This window comes from Apiospora hydei (assembly GCF_038363865.1).
Source record: "Apiospora hydei strain CBS 114990 chromosome Unknown utg000002l_segment0_segment0, whole genome shotgun sequence".
In the NCBI taxonomy this organism is placed as follows: Eukaryota; Fungi; Ascomycota; class Sordariomycetes; order Amphisphaeriales; family Apiosporaceae; genus Apiospora; species Apiospora hydei.
The window spans coordinates 1,123,873-1,137,341 of record NW_027117361.1 but is presented as its reverse complement, the minus strand read 5'-3'; the positions used below and the strand labels follow the sequence as shown (position 1 = coordinate 1,137,341).

General features: G+C 52.9%; 5 protein-coding genes across 5 annotated transcripts; 1 reads left to right on the top strand and 4 right to left on the bottom strand.

Moving 5' to 3' along the window:
* Positions 1–61: 61 nt before the first annotated feature.
* On the bottom strand, positions 62–1,781 carry PG997_000339 (Sds3-like-domain-containing protein; the record flags this gene model as incomplete). Its single annotated transcript, XM_066804654.1, has 2 exons — positions 62–1,300; positions 1,365–1,781. The coding sequence occupies 2 exons, from the start codon at positions 1,779–1,781 to the stop codon at positions 62–64; spliced, it is 1,656 nt and encodes a 551-aa protein (XP_066674427.1).
* Positions 1,782–2,970: 1,189 nt separating this feature from the next.
* Positions 2,971–4,961, bottom strand: PG997_000338 (uncharacterized protein; the record flags this gene model as incomplete). Its single annotated transcript, XM_066804653.1, has 2 exons — positions 2,971–3,390; positions 4,380–4,961. 2 exons carry the CDS (start codon positions 4,959–4,961, stop codon positions 2,971–2,973), a joined length of 1,002 nt encoding a protein of 333 aa, XP_066674426.1.
* An 819-nt stretch (positions 4,962–5,780) lies between these two features.
* On the bottom strand, positions 5,781–7,162 carry PG997_000337 (cytochrome P450 67; the record flags this gene model as incomplete). The annotated part of the gene is given in 5 exon segments (XM_066804652.1): positions 5,781–5,964; positions 5,995–6,266; positions 6,284–6,509; positions 6,583–6,716; positions 6,830–7,162. Coding segments are annotated over 5 exon segments (1,149 nt in total), but the record flags the coding sequence as incomplete, so codon positions are not given.
* A 563-nt stretch (positions 7,163–7,725) lies between these two features.
* PG997_000336 (uncharacterized protein) lies at positions 7,726–7,990 on the top strand (the record flags this gene model as incomplete). Its single annotated transcript, XM_066804651.1, has 2 exons — positions 7,726–7,829; positions 7,858–7,990. The coding sequence occupies 2 exons, from the start codon at positions 7,726–7,728 to the stop codon at positions 7,988–7,990; spliced, it is 237 nt and encodes a 78-aa protein (XP_066674424.1).
* A 1,130-nt stretch (positions 7,991–9,120) lies between these two features.
* PG997_000335 (uncharacterized protein) lies at positions 9,121–12,842 on the bottom strand (the record flags this gene model as incomplete). Its single annotated transcript, XM_066804650.1, has 2 exons — positions 9,121–11,002; positions 11,062–12,842. The coding sequence occupies 2 exons, from the start codon at positions 12,840–12,842 to the stop codon at positions 9,121–9,123; spliced, it is 3,663 nt and encodes a 1,220-aa protein (XP_066674423.1).
* Between the last annotated feature and the right edge of the window lie 627 nt (positions 12,843–13,469).

Here is a 13,469-nt window from a genome sequence, read left to right as displayed (position 1 = left end):
AACAAGCCCCCCATATATATTTCGCCGACCGATGCCAAGAACGAATCTTGTCTCATCTCTTCTAACCTCGGCGCTTGCCCCTTCCACTACCCTGTCGAGACATGGCAGCGCCTCCATAGCTGCTCTGCCGGCTCATCGGTGGGGCGGCGGGAGATGCGTGGTTGTTAGCGACAACACCAGGCGCCAGGCCGCTCAGGATGCTGCTGCCAAGCCCAGGTTCGTCGCGCAGACTACTGGAGGGGACGCCCAGAGATTCGGAGAGGTTCTCAACGGAAGGCCTCTGTCCCTGGATGTATGCGACTGGTCGTGGAGCAGCTGGACTATGGACCATATTCTCAAGCAACCGTCTCCCGCCATTCGGTACGTCGATATTTGAGCCCGTACCCTTGTGTCGTTGGTAGCTCTTGAAGACGTTCATGATCATGAAGTCCTGCTGAGCATCGTCTTGGTTGAGGCCCATGGGTGTGTTAGACTCGGACTTCACATAGGCCTTGGAGTACTGCGAGTGGATCAGGGGAGGAAGCTTGGGCTCCTGGGTGCCCATCTTATCGAGGTTTCCGGCAATCTCGAAGTTGGCGAGACCTTCTATGCCAAGGACCTTGTCATCCAGGAAGTTCTGGATGTTGTTGTGTCCGCCACGGGTGCTGCGTGTAGCGTGCGACGGTTGGCGCTCCATTGTCGGGGCTGCCAGTTCCTCATCCTCCTCATGCGCCTCCCCGTTGCTAGCCTCGCTATCCTCAGGGGGCGTCAAGACGTTGCCGTTGGCGTCACGACGGGTAAGCAGGTACTTGTAGGAGGCCAAGGCGGCCGTGTTGTAGTTCATGGATAGCTCCTTATCGGTAAAGAGCTTATCAATGCTGTAAATGGGGCCCGTCTCCTTGCGCATAGCTCGGATGCGGTCGTTCTGCCACAATGGGGTGGTGTTGGAGCCGTCGAGAGCTCTTCGGATCGGTGCGGGCGAGCCGTCCTCGTCGCCGCCATTACGCTTCCTCTTTTTATTGTCGGCGTAACCGGCCTGCTCTTCCATCTCTCGGCGCAGACGGGTGGTTCGCTTTGCATGAGTGCCGCCAGGGCTGGAGGGGTTCGTAAGGCTGAATTGATTGGGGTGGAGGAACAAGGCCGAGCTGTCGGAAATCTCCAGGGCCTCCTTCTCCCTGCTCAAGCGGGCTTTCTTGGACGCTATCGCATTGATAAGTCGGTCTCGGAGGGTGGAGGACAGGGCCCTGTACTCTCGCTTCGCGACCTCGATCTTGTAGGCGCAAGTATTGTGGTTCTCTTGTAGACGTCGCTCATATTCGTACTAGAGAGGAAAGTTGGGTCAGTATGGGCAGCGCATTGATTCTGCCAGCAGGCAAGTTGCGCACCTTCTGGCTCGTCAGATCGTAGTCACGAGTCTCTATCAGGTCTTCTACGTTGTGTACCCAGTCCTGGAAGGATGGGCCTGCCATTTCCAGGAGAGTGCGGTTCGGGCGGTCGGTGCCATTGGCACTGGCTTGTGAAAGCTCACGATATTCGCGCTGAATCTCGTCGAGAGGGCGTTCGGCGTACGGATCGACCCGGCCGACGAGATTGAGGTCGACCTGAATTTTCTGAAGCTCTTCTCGGTAGCTCCTGTCGCGATCACGGCTCATTTGGTCGGTCAGGAGGGCGAGCTTTTCGCTGAGGACCTGTCGCTTCTTGTCGCGCTTCGAGGCCTGGGCGGGAGGGGATTGGGGTCGAAGATCACCACCTCGGCCAGGCTTGGTAGCCATGGCCGACGAGGAAGTATCGGCGGTTGCCATGGCTTGAACAAATGCTTGTCGCAATACGATGTGAGGCTGTACGTATTTGAAGTGCCGACAAGCTTGAGACAGCTGTGTAGAGAGATCGGTGGGAGGGAGAGAAAATGGGAATGCCCTGGAAGTTGTGGGTTGACAAGATTTCGGAGATTGTTCGCCGTGTTGGAGGAATTGGAAAGATAGCTGTGCGAACAAGGGAAGAGGGCAGGATGTTGTTTTCGGGTGAGTAGCTGCCTTCAAGCGAGCAGATTGATTATTTGTTCAGAAACGACCCGTAAACTATAATAGCATTACCCAGAAGCGTGGTGAGGGCTATTGATTGTTGTGTCTGGTTCAGAGGGAGTGGCCCATTTCGCTCTAATCTGCCGGATTGTGACGAGGCTTGCTTTGCTTCTTCTCATGCGAATGCTGACTTACAAGGTTGGCTTCTTGCACGGAGAGCGCCGCCTTTGTCACCAGGCACACTAAACGTAAACCACTAAACCAGCCAGCCCGCCCACCAGCCATCATGCCGACGACCGACACCCTCCCAGCTTGGCCAGCTGGGCCCACCAAGCTTTACGCTCTGCCGCTTGGAGCAGGCGGTGAAAAGGGTGGGTGCTGAATCTACAACACCTGATTGGCCTGCCCAATTTCGTCATATTCCGAACAGGTAACAGGAGAGATGGCCGGATAACTCATGCATCATCAACCTAGGCTTCTCTTTCTTTCTTTAGTTTTTTCAACATTCTTCACGTGGCACTTCTTAACTCGTGTTATTTATGTCTGGCGTGCTAGAAAGCTGCGTTCTTCCTAGCAACCTGTATTGCGAACCTGAATTACTTCGGTAATGACTCGAGTGCTGTCTCGGTTCGGCCCTCGTACACCATGATATTGTGCTTCCAAACCGGGTATCAGTAAATCATGCCGGGAACTCGACTCCCTCCCTTCAAAAACCATGGTTCATCCATATCATGAACAACAGCATTATACCAGGCCTTTCGCCGCGCCCGCCTGCTCCCATCCCATTTCGCTTTTGGCAATCAAACCCCAAAAGCTCCCAGTTGCCGAACGCCGTCCCTCCCAATCGATGCGCTAATCCCAAGACCAAAGCCAAGGTATATATTCGTAGCTATAGCACTTCCCTGGTGTGCCGTATAATATCGTTTTTCGTCCCTGGTTTGGCATTCAGCCAGTCAGCCTCCTCGGCCTTCTAAACAGCAGCACTCTTTTCGAAAGAAAAACTCACCAGACAAAGAAGCAATGGCATGGCATAGCACACAACCGCCCCAAGAATGGCCCAAAACACTAAGAGCTTTAGGTACAACCAGAATGGCGTCCAGGGATCCTCCTCCTGGTCCTCCTGCCAAACATCATAAGCACTCGCTTTTTCCACGTCGACGATGGGCCTTTTGATACCGCGGCCATCGCGCGTGGCCTCGGCCATGTCGACGGCCAAAGCGAGACTGGCCGCAGTCGTCTTGAGGCCGAACGCCATCTTTCTCAAGGCACCAAGCTCCTTGGTAACGGTATCACCGTCCACGTCGTCCAATGTCTTCTCCAAAGCGTTAGTTACGTGGCCAAACCCGATCTCAAGGTGGTCAACAGCGGCCTGGAAGTTGGGCGTCGGTAGCTGTAGATTCAAGAGGATCCACCGTAAGTGTAAGTTAGATATAAATGGAAGCACTTACAAAATCCAAGAAAGAAAGATAGAAAGGGCGGTCGCACCACAAGCAGAATTTCGACGCTGGGTTTCTCGGTGCCGTGGGCCGGCCTCTTTATACTTTTTTTTGCTTCTTGTCGCCGAGTAACCTCTCACGGGGTGGCTGTGGAGAAGTTGCGCCAGGGATGGATAAAACCCAATAGCTGTTGCCCAGCCCAGGACCAGGACTCTTGGCTATCTTGGTTTTTTTGCTTGGTATAGGTTCCCTTGCAATGCAATTGGAATTCTGCGTGGTTGTGAAGGGGTTAGCCAAGCAAATGTCATTTCAAATTTACTCAGTCAACAAAGACGCATGAGACTTGTGTAATATCGGAATCATTCTTCCATTGTCTATTATAAAGCCATTCATTACCGGCCGAATTTCTGCGCCTCAGGGAAAAGATGGGTATTAAGGACGGCCAGGATCGAACTTTCTCGACTTGGCCTCTTTGGCCTTTAATAAAAACTCCGTCCATGCCGTTTGCCGTTTGCCGTATGTTGTCGCAGCATCTAGTCCTGTGGTTCGTGTAATTAAGGGACTCTGTTCCTCCATCCCCACCACAAGGAGTCCACTTCTATGCGCTGCTTTGCATTTGCGTCCCGCTCGCTCGCCGCGGCCTTCTCCTTCCGACGGCGACCCTTCATTCTTTATCTGTGCTTCTTCTTCTTCATCATCATCGCAGTATCCGCCTCTCCCACCAGCGCGCGACTTCGTTGCCGGGGCCATACTTGGCGATATGCTCTTCGTCGAGAGGTGAAAGGTCCGCTATCTCGGCCGCCCGAAGCGCGTCCCAGTTCCTGACATCCTCTGTCGTCCAGTCGATCCACGGCAGCTCGGCGCCGAGATCCACATCCTCCACCACCACCGCTGCAGGTGCTCCTGCTGCGCCGCTTTGGAAGGGGGCGTTCTAGGCTACTACCTCCAAAGGGTCGCCGCCGCTGTGCCGGATGTCCTGCAGCCATTGCTCGCTGCTCTTGATCGTGCCATGCAGTACTATGCGCTGGTTTAGTAGCCGCTCGATCTGGTTTTGGATGGCCGCTTCGGTGTCTTGGTGTTGTCCTTGTGGCAGCAATGCCAGTTCGTTCAGTTGGGCCTCCAGCTCGGCGTACTCGTCTCGAACCGCCTGCAAATCGGCCTCCAGGAACTGCTCGTTGAGCAGTAGGTTGCCTCCTGGAGTCGAGACCTCCGGGGCGGTATGGTAGAGCCCAGGCCGTTGTGACTGTTGGGTGATGGTATGGTCATTGGCAAGGTGTTGGGCGCTTTCTCTTTTTGCTCCCATGAGAAAATCGAGCGTATCTTTTCCTACTATCTCACTCGCCAAGATCTCTTGTAGGATGTTCTTGCGAGGCTCTACCTTAGGCGGGATGCCACTCGGAGCAGAAGAACAAGCACGGTAGTAGTAAGTGCCATCGTTACGCTTGCCACGTTTCGACGACGGGGTGGTGCTACTGCCGTCGTTCTCATCGCCTCTGGCGTGTTTCAAGCCCTTTGGGTCGGACATTGTCGATCGTCCAGCCCAGAAGAGCCAGCCGGGATGTATTCGGTGACTTAGTCAAGAGCGCTGTCGTTCTTTCTCTCAAAAAGACTTGCAAGCAAGATGAAGTTTTGGTGCAGGGTCGGTAAGTGCGTCAGTTGGGTTGTATCAAGAGATGCTAAAGACCGGGCCAGATCGGGATCGCCTCAAGCAAGATGTACGTATGCCAATGAGGTGTAGGTGCGTCGTTGAGCAGCCCGATCAGACGACAACGACTTCCTGCTAAGGATTCTCGTTAGCAAAATCGAGGGGAAAAGCAGTCAGTGATGTGTTCTTAGAAGGTGAGTAGCAGTCACAGCACAAATCCCATCGTCTGAAGGCAATGTGTAAGTCAGGTAACAACCGGTCTGTGATGGCAACGTGAACGGAGGTCATGTAAAGGCGACAGAGGAGTGATCGAAGGCGATGGAATGCTGGGATAAGAGACGATCGATCAATAAAATAGAAAAACCCACGATACATTGCAAATTATCTTTACTAGGCTATCACATATCGTAATGTTTTTTGTCGCCCATAGCCCATCATATTCGTCTACAGTGTAGAACAGGAGATAGATGCATGTGGCCGGAAAGGCCCCTTCATCGTACAGAAATTGTTGCAGCATCATCACCATTGGTTTCCTTTCTTAACATAGGATCATACGGTGTGATGCCATGGAATAGCCAGATGGTCTTTTCAGAATCACAGCGAAGCTTATGTCTTTCATTCTTGAGCAAAAATTAACAGACAACATCGGCATTGAACATCGTTCAACCCATATCAAAGCAAGTACAGATATCATTGTATTCACGGAGCCTCGAGCGGCGTGAACTGCAACTTGAGCGGTTGAATCGTCGTCGTGAATGTGTCCAAGGCCTCATTGTCAAACACGACACCCGTCTCCCCAGGAGCAAAGCTCACTTTGAAGTTCTGGATGATAGCGGAAAGCGCGATTCTCAGGGTCATGAGACCGAGGTTCTTCCCAACGCAGCTGAAAGCGCCTATTTTCAGGGAAAATCACCCACCATTAGCCAATGTATAAGGCTTGGTGATGACAAAACCGTGTAACGGATGAAAGGACAAGCCTCTTAGAGCATTTATGTAGTGGTGGAGAATGAAAAGAGTGCTTACCAAGAGAAAAGGGAAAGTAAGGAGCCCCATCCGTCCCCATCTCCGCCCGCCGGTCCTCCCCCACCGCTCCGGCAGGAACTCGTCGGGCCGCTGCCAGTACCGGGGATCCCGATGTAGCCAGACGAGCGGGGCCGTCACGACGACGCGGCCGGGGATGCGGACCTCGTCTACTTGCAAACCCTCGGGGGCGTCTCGTAGCGCCCGCTCAGGATCACGGACGGCTTGAGCCGCATGGTCTCGTTAATGAAGTGGTCGAGGTACTTAACGCTCTGGACCGCCTCGTAGCTCCAATTGTTGGTTTCGGCACAGGTGCTCTCGGTTAGGGCCGCGCGCAGCTTCTCCTGCTTTTCGCGATGCATGGAGGCGAAGAATAGGGCGTTGGTTAGAGCGGTGGCTGTGGTCTCACTGGATTTTAACCGAGTTCTGTAAGCTGGCTGCTTTCTTTTACAATCTAGTTTCGAGGTAATTGGGTACTCACCTTCCAGCGATGAGGAGCAGCTTTGTATCTTCATCCAGGGCCCCTAGCGAAGGTGGCCCAGAACCGTCTTTCTCGGACATGGCTTTGAGCAGCCACGAAACGATATCTTGGGGATAGTCATCCTGGCTCCACGTCTATTTACCCTCTGTCAGCTACTTCAAAGCGGAAACACAACTTTATTTACCCTTTTTGTGAATCTAGTATAGGAGATTCACTTTAAATAAAGACGAAAAAAAGACAAACCAACCTTCTGCTTCGTCCGCCGCTGGCCCTGACAAAAGTTGGCCGTATCATCAAACGCCTTCATGCCGCCGGGAATGGAGCTCAAGAGGTGCAGGAGCCAGGGCACTTGGCCCAGGATTGCCAGCTCGGACATGTTCCCGTGGATGGGTTTCACGGCCGGGTGCTCCTCGAGCGTGGCGAGCTGGTCGAAGCTCTTGCCGTAGCCCACGTCGCCGATCATGTCGAAGCTGAAGAACATGGACCACTGCGTCGCGTTGACGGGGCGGCCCGACCGCTCCCGCAGGCGCTGGACTAGTAGGTCGGCGTGGGACTTGATTCGGGGGCGTAGGTTGCGAGTGCTACAAAAGATCAGACTTTGACTTCTTTTCTCCCCTTGACTTCGAGCAATTAGGGTTGTAGGGATGGAAAAGGGGAAAGGTTGAACGGAAAAAATCGGTTCCCAGTCCGGAATATACCTTTGATTGAGATTGCCTTATCCCAAGTTCTTCGCCTTCGTCTGTACATGGCGCGATCACGGCACACCATCATCGATACCTTGTTCGGGTCCAGCCCGAACTGGGCATGCCACGTCGACTTGACACATTTCGAATGGGGACCGAAAATGGCATTGACGGCTGCCTTACGTCTTATAGACACTTCTCTGGGACCTATATTTTCCGCTGAGGCTTAGCAAGTGAACGAGCCACACACTCCTTCTCATCGTCGATTAGTCTTTATCCCCCCTATTTTCCCTTTCCTCAGGAGGTAGGTGGACATAGCACATACCGGTCCGAACAAAATCGCCGTACGTCTCATGCATCTGGAAGAGTTCATTGTGGAATTGCAACTTCTTCGAGGCCAGGTACGCGGCGTAGAACCGCGAGAGCTTCGCCCCCAGGGTCCGGGGATGTGATGACACCGATGGAAGCCCAGTCGGTATACAGCGATGCTGGTAAGGAGGCCCACGTGGAACATGGCCTGAACAAGCGCAGACCTGGCCAGGGCGGCATAGAGGCTGCTGCTTTGTCCGGCGTGGAAATATAGACCACCTAGTCCGAAGAAGCACACCACACAGCCGGCCAGGAAATGGTATACGGCCATTTCGAACTCGAACGAGCGGATCGGCATGTGGGCCAGGAGCCCTACGACCGCTGCCGTCAACAAGGTGGTCAAGAGGTCCGCGTGAGCGGCCATGTGGAGTTGCTGTGATATTGCGTCCATCATCGTTGCTCCCAGAAGCTACATGCGCTCCTCACAACAGCGCCTGCCTGAAAATATTGGCGATTTGGTGGCTCGCTTTCAGGCAAAGAATGATAGCGGAAGCATCAAATATTGGAGATGGAAGGAAGCAGAGGATGCCCCTCATCGGGACTTGTCAGGGAAGTAGACATTTTATTATAAATCGTGAAAACAGCATCCCCATATTGAGGCAGTGTGGGAGGGAGTCGTTCCGATCCTCCCACCTTATCTGCGTGTATGAGGCAAGGGCGCCGGCGCGACCAATCAGACCACCTGATCAGGAGGGTTGGGTTTGTCCGCCATGAAATAGCGTAATCCGCCGACAAGGGGTAAATCCCACCGCGGCGCAACTATGCAAAGCACTGGATGTGATTCAGTTAGAACTGTCTTTGTATCCAAATCAGTAAGCACTAAGAGGGAAACAAGCAATATGGATAATCGGTCGCCACGAATACTACTACATCAACATATCTATTGTTCAAAAGCAACCATCATATAATAGAGGTATATAATTATGCTGGCCAAGGATACTCCCAATGGGCTTACAGTGGGCACCGAAAGGCCAGAGGATAAATGGGTAAGTGACCAGTTAGGCAACCCGCCGTTGGGCCGGTACTGGTGACGTTATTGGACTCCGTCCCTTACTTACATTCAGGCTGCCCAACTGCACCGATACTCCCGCTCACCCTGAACTGTATCCCTGGCCTAAAGCAAGCAATCAGTAGGGCTATACTGATGATTATTTATTCTAAGCCGCTTATGGTCCCATCATCGCCCATTGCCAGCAAGTTACTCTGTATTCTATACTTCCCCTTACCATCCCATCACTAGCCTACGAGCCATCCTGTTATCCGCGCAATCTGGGAAACGAAGCTCACATGAAATTCAACAAAAGAGTTTTAGCTATTGTTAACGCTTTTTTTATTAAGCTATCTCGTTTCGCTTGTGCAAAAGCTATATCATTGCGCTTGTGTACCTTTAGCAGGCAGCCACTTCTCTTTCCTTCTTTTTCTCGAGACGGAGCAATATTCAGAGAGTTTGCCAATCTATGTGCTAGTAGTCGCAGCAATAGCACCATTATTCTCCATCGCCGTCCTCCTCTGTCATGGCGGTAGTGGCCTCGAGCAGATCCGCGGGCACTTCCCAACTATGGGTCATGGCCGCTCGCTTGTAGGCCTCGAACGCCTCACCGACGCCGTAATCCGTACAACGGTACTGGACCTTCTTGCTCTTGCTGCTGTTGTTCTTGGACAGGTCAATGGGCTTGGTACTCTCCAGCCGCGCCGGCCGCGGCTCGGGGTTGGTCATCGCCATGCGGACCTGGAGCAGCACTCCCTCCAGGCTGGCGATGGGCGACCAGCCGCTGTTCGTAAGCAGCTGCATGCACATGGCGCCGCCCGCAGTCACGTGGCCACCACCGCCCATATGGAACGGTAGGAAACGCGGCCGGATCACGCGCACGAAAGGCGGGGAGTAGGGGAACTCGCGGCCGAAGCGCAGCTCCAAAACGATGCTGTTCACTTTGGCCTGTGCCATGTCCTGTGCGAGGGGCATGCTCTTGTCAAACGAGTGCAGCTCGACGATCCAGTGGAACATGTTGGTGATTTTGTCAAAGTCGATGAACCAGCCGAGTTCATGGATCGGGACCGATGACTGAGTGGCTTGGAGCTTCTGGATTTCCTTCGCGAGGGTCTTCTGCGCCTGGCTCGTTGCGTACGAAGGTGGGCTCAGTTTCGGCAGCGTATCGAGGTCCAAAGTGAACGGCCGGAAGTCGGTCTTGGTCGTGTCGAGGATGATGGCCGAGCCCTCGGATGACAACGGGGTTGTTGATGCAGTATCGTCAAGGGATCCCCCGTTCATGGTAAGAAACATGCGGTCTTCCTCGTCTTCATCCTCGCTGTCGCCATCATGTCCGAGAGCATCCTTCTTCAAAGACATGGAAGCCTGCTGAACACCTTTATCCTCGAGGGTTGGGATGGCACCTCGTGGCACGAAGAGTTTCCCTGACGATCCCTTGGCTTCGTTGGCAGGATCCTGAATGAACTCTAAAACATTCGAGGGTCTGTTAGTAGATGTATCAGTGCCGATCGGTTGTACTGCTTCAGTCTGAGGTGCCTGTGGCGACTGGTGAGGCTGGATGAACAAACATCTGCACTGGATCCAGTGAACGTGTTGCACAACCATGCAGAAATTGTTGTTGCTGATAAACTGCTCCGGCAAGTTGACGAGCTCATTGAGGCTGACAGCCGAACCGATCTTCAGAACCGAGTTTGGCCAGTAAGGCTTGCTTCCGGATGTGGAGCTAGTAACGGGGCCCCATCCGTGTGAACGACCAGAGTAGCCAAGACTCGTATTGAAGTCGTGGCCAAAGTACACACCGTTGCCATAAGCCCTGCCGTTATGGACCTGCTCAAAGTTCAGGCCCTGACGAATGATGCTGTGCCAGTTGCTGAGGGAGCTGCCGTGCCACGCAAGGATCGTTTTGTGCGGCTTCTTCACCTGCCGTAGAGCCTCTTGGAACTGGACTTCCTTCTCGGGAGAGCCCTGGGCAAACCTGAACTGCAGCCAACCTTTCACGCCACTTATGTGCTCCTGTTGACGAGCTAAACCTTCCTCTGGCTTGCCATCTTCGGTCGGACACTCATCGACTTGGACAATGTATGAACGGTTGGATGCCACTATCCATCTGAGCAGTTTCGAGGCTGCTGGTGTAAGTCGATCCCACTTCTCAATCTGTTGGGTTGGGTTGGCCGTGAGGTGCAATCGCATTGTAACCACCGAGGGGATTGTCTCAAGCTGCATGAGAATCGCTTCCGCCTTCCTATTTCCCTCGAGATCGTCGAGGTTCTCGTCGTACAATACCATGTACGCACTTGACTTATCCGCAACCTGCGCGTCCACATGAGGCAGAACCGATACAATCGCCAACGTCACCATCGAACCAATAATGCTCTCAACCCTGCCATGCAAGATCACATTTTCGGTTGCGCTGGACTGGAGCGTTGCCACGATTGCTACCCAGCTCCCTCCTTGAATCTGTCCGCGTTCTTACTTTCATGTAGCTCAAAGATCGATGTGCTCAATGTATTCCTGCTGATACGACCCGTGATCGGATCGACCAACACGACTCCATTGACCACAACAGATCCGGCAAGTTCTTCTGCTGGGTCTTGCTGGCCAGTATTCACAGGATTGTAGTAAGGAGTATTGACCCTCGAGGCAGGCATCGCAATTGACATATTGTACATTGGTAGGCTGCCGCTCCTGTAGATTTTGGGTACCTGAAGATTGAGGCCTGTAGGAAAGTCGCGTACTCCACGACCAGGTGCGGAATTAGCGCTCATATTGGCTTGCAAGCCGGCGTAACAGAAGCTGATGAGGAGATCGACCACATTTGGCTGATTGCGGATTTCCTGGTTCACACTGGGTCCCAGTCCCATACTCATGTACTGGAAAAGGCAGAGCGAGTTGCCACAAACGTACGGCTTCAGTGCCTCGAAATTGCCCTCGACCTGTTGGTGACATACCATACAGTAGTCGGTACACCGGACGAAATAGCGCATCGCAAACTGGGCAGCGATAAGTGGAAGAGACAGCTCTTGTTCGCCCTTGAAGTGATCCTTCGCAATAAAGGCCGGAAGTTTCGTCTGATCGACGTCGTCGCTTTCCCCCTTTGACGAACCCATGTCGACAGCACGATCATTCGACTGTCCTGAAACCACATTACGAGACATGCTCGCGAGCTGTTTATTTGCCTGGTCCCAGCTTACCCCTGAGCTCTTGCGAAGCTTGAGCAAGGAAACAAAGTCGGCATCCATGAAGGTGTCGATAGACTGGCCGATGCCAAGGAGGTTCAACTCAGACAGGGCTGATTCGGTTTCGTCGGGGTCAACGGTGGCCTTGCTTTTGGTAGTATTGTCCGAGTGAAAGGCTTCGAGAGCTTGGTGTAGACTCGGTTTGTAGCGGCGGCACTTGCGCAAACGAAACTTCATGTTCGACAGGCCGGATGCTCGTTCATAGGCGTCCTCCAGCGTTGTGTAATGCCGTTCATATCGAATCAAGAGGATGATGTAGTCATCAAGGGTAAGGTTCCATGCCTCGAGAGTCTCACTGGATAGGCATAGCTTGTCGACACGGACAGAGAGTGAAACGATGTTATTTTCCACCGTGTCTTCGAAACCACAAAGCACACCTACTTTGAAGCCCGAAGCACGCGCAGCACGGAAGTCGCGGCGAATGCGATTCGCAATCTTCTGCTCAACCTTAGCGGCTACGAGTGTAGGCGTTTGGCTGCCGTCATTGCCCCCAAGACCGAAAACAGCGTCTTCATCGGAGTCATAGTCGAAATCCCCAAATCCATCCTCTTCCTCTTCGCCGGCCGTATCATCTCCAAAATCCCCATCTTCAATGTCAGTCATGAGCTCGTCTTCCTCGTCATCGGGTTGAGTGCCGACTGCCGCTGTTCCTCCTACCAGAGAGGATATGAAGCTTTGTGAGAGTGCGGCAAGCGCTTCTTGGACTCGGAGACCTGAAGACTGCATGAAAAAGTTGTCAAGCGGCTCTGCAAAGGCAGCGGGGATCTCGGTGATTGCCCAAGCCAGAAAAGAGTGCTCTGCCGGATAGCTTGACCATTCGGTAGGCACCACCTGCACCTCAACATGATCTAGCGGTGCCAGAAGGGGGTGGCTGAATGTGAATACGAATTGACCTTCCGAGTCAGCTTTCGAGATGGCGGAAATGCCGGTTATGTTAGGGACCGACTCCAGGTCGGCCTGGTACTTGGGTCTGTAGTCCCTCATGTTTGATGGCTTGAAGTTCAGGTTTGTCAGTTTCTGTATTTCCCAGGCTTGGAATAATAATAGATGTATGGAGAAAAGAGGGACGTTGCTGAACTTACCTTCCGATGGATGCGGTGGTTTGCTTTGAGAGAATAATAATTCCGGAAAGTCTTGGCAGTGGAATAACGTGCTCATCTAGAACTGTTCCCATGGAGTAGTAGTTCTTCCCAAGAGGTCTGTTTGTTAAACCGGTTGCTTCCACTTTGTAGACACGGCCTAAACAGGTGTGCGTTACCTGACACTGACCAGTCTTTGGGATAGCTGGTTATTCAAGTAACCATGCAGTGGCTGGTTATTCAAGTGACCATGCAGTGTGGCACCCTGGCTGGAATAAACAAGAGGACTGACTGCGTTGGGTCGAGTCAACGGTTGGTTGGATTCTCGATGTTGTTTCTGTGAACTGTAGGTAGATGTGATGGGACACTAGGTTATGTACATTGGTAAGGATACGGAACAATCAACCAGTTATGAGTAGCACCAATTGGGGGACATTGAATCTGGGAACAGCACAGCCAGAGTGAGGTACATGTATGTGACAGCATTCAATAGAACAAAAGGTCACAATGAATGGTAGATCTGATTATGACT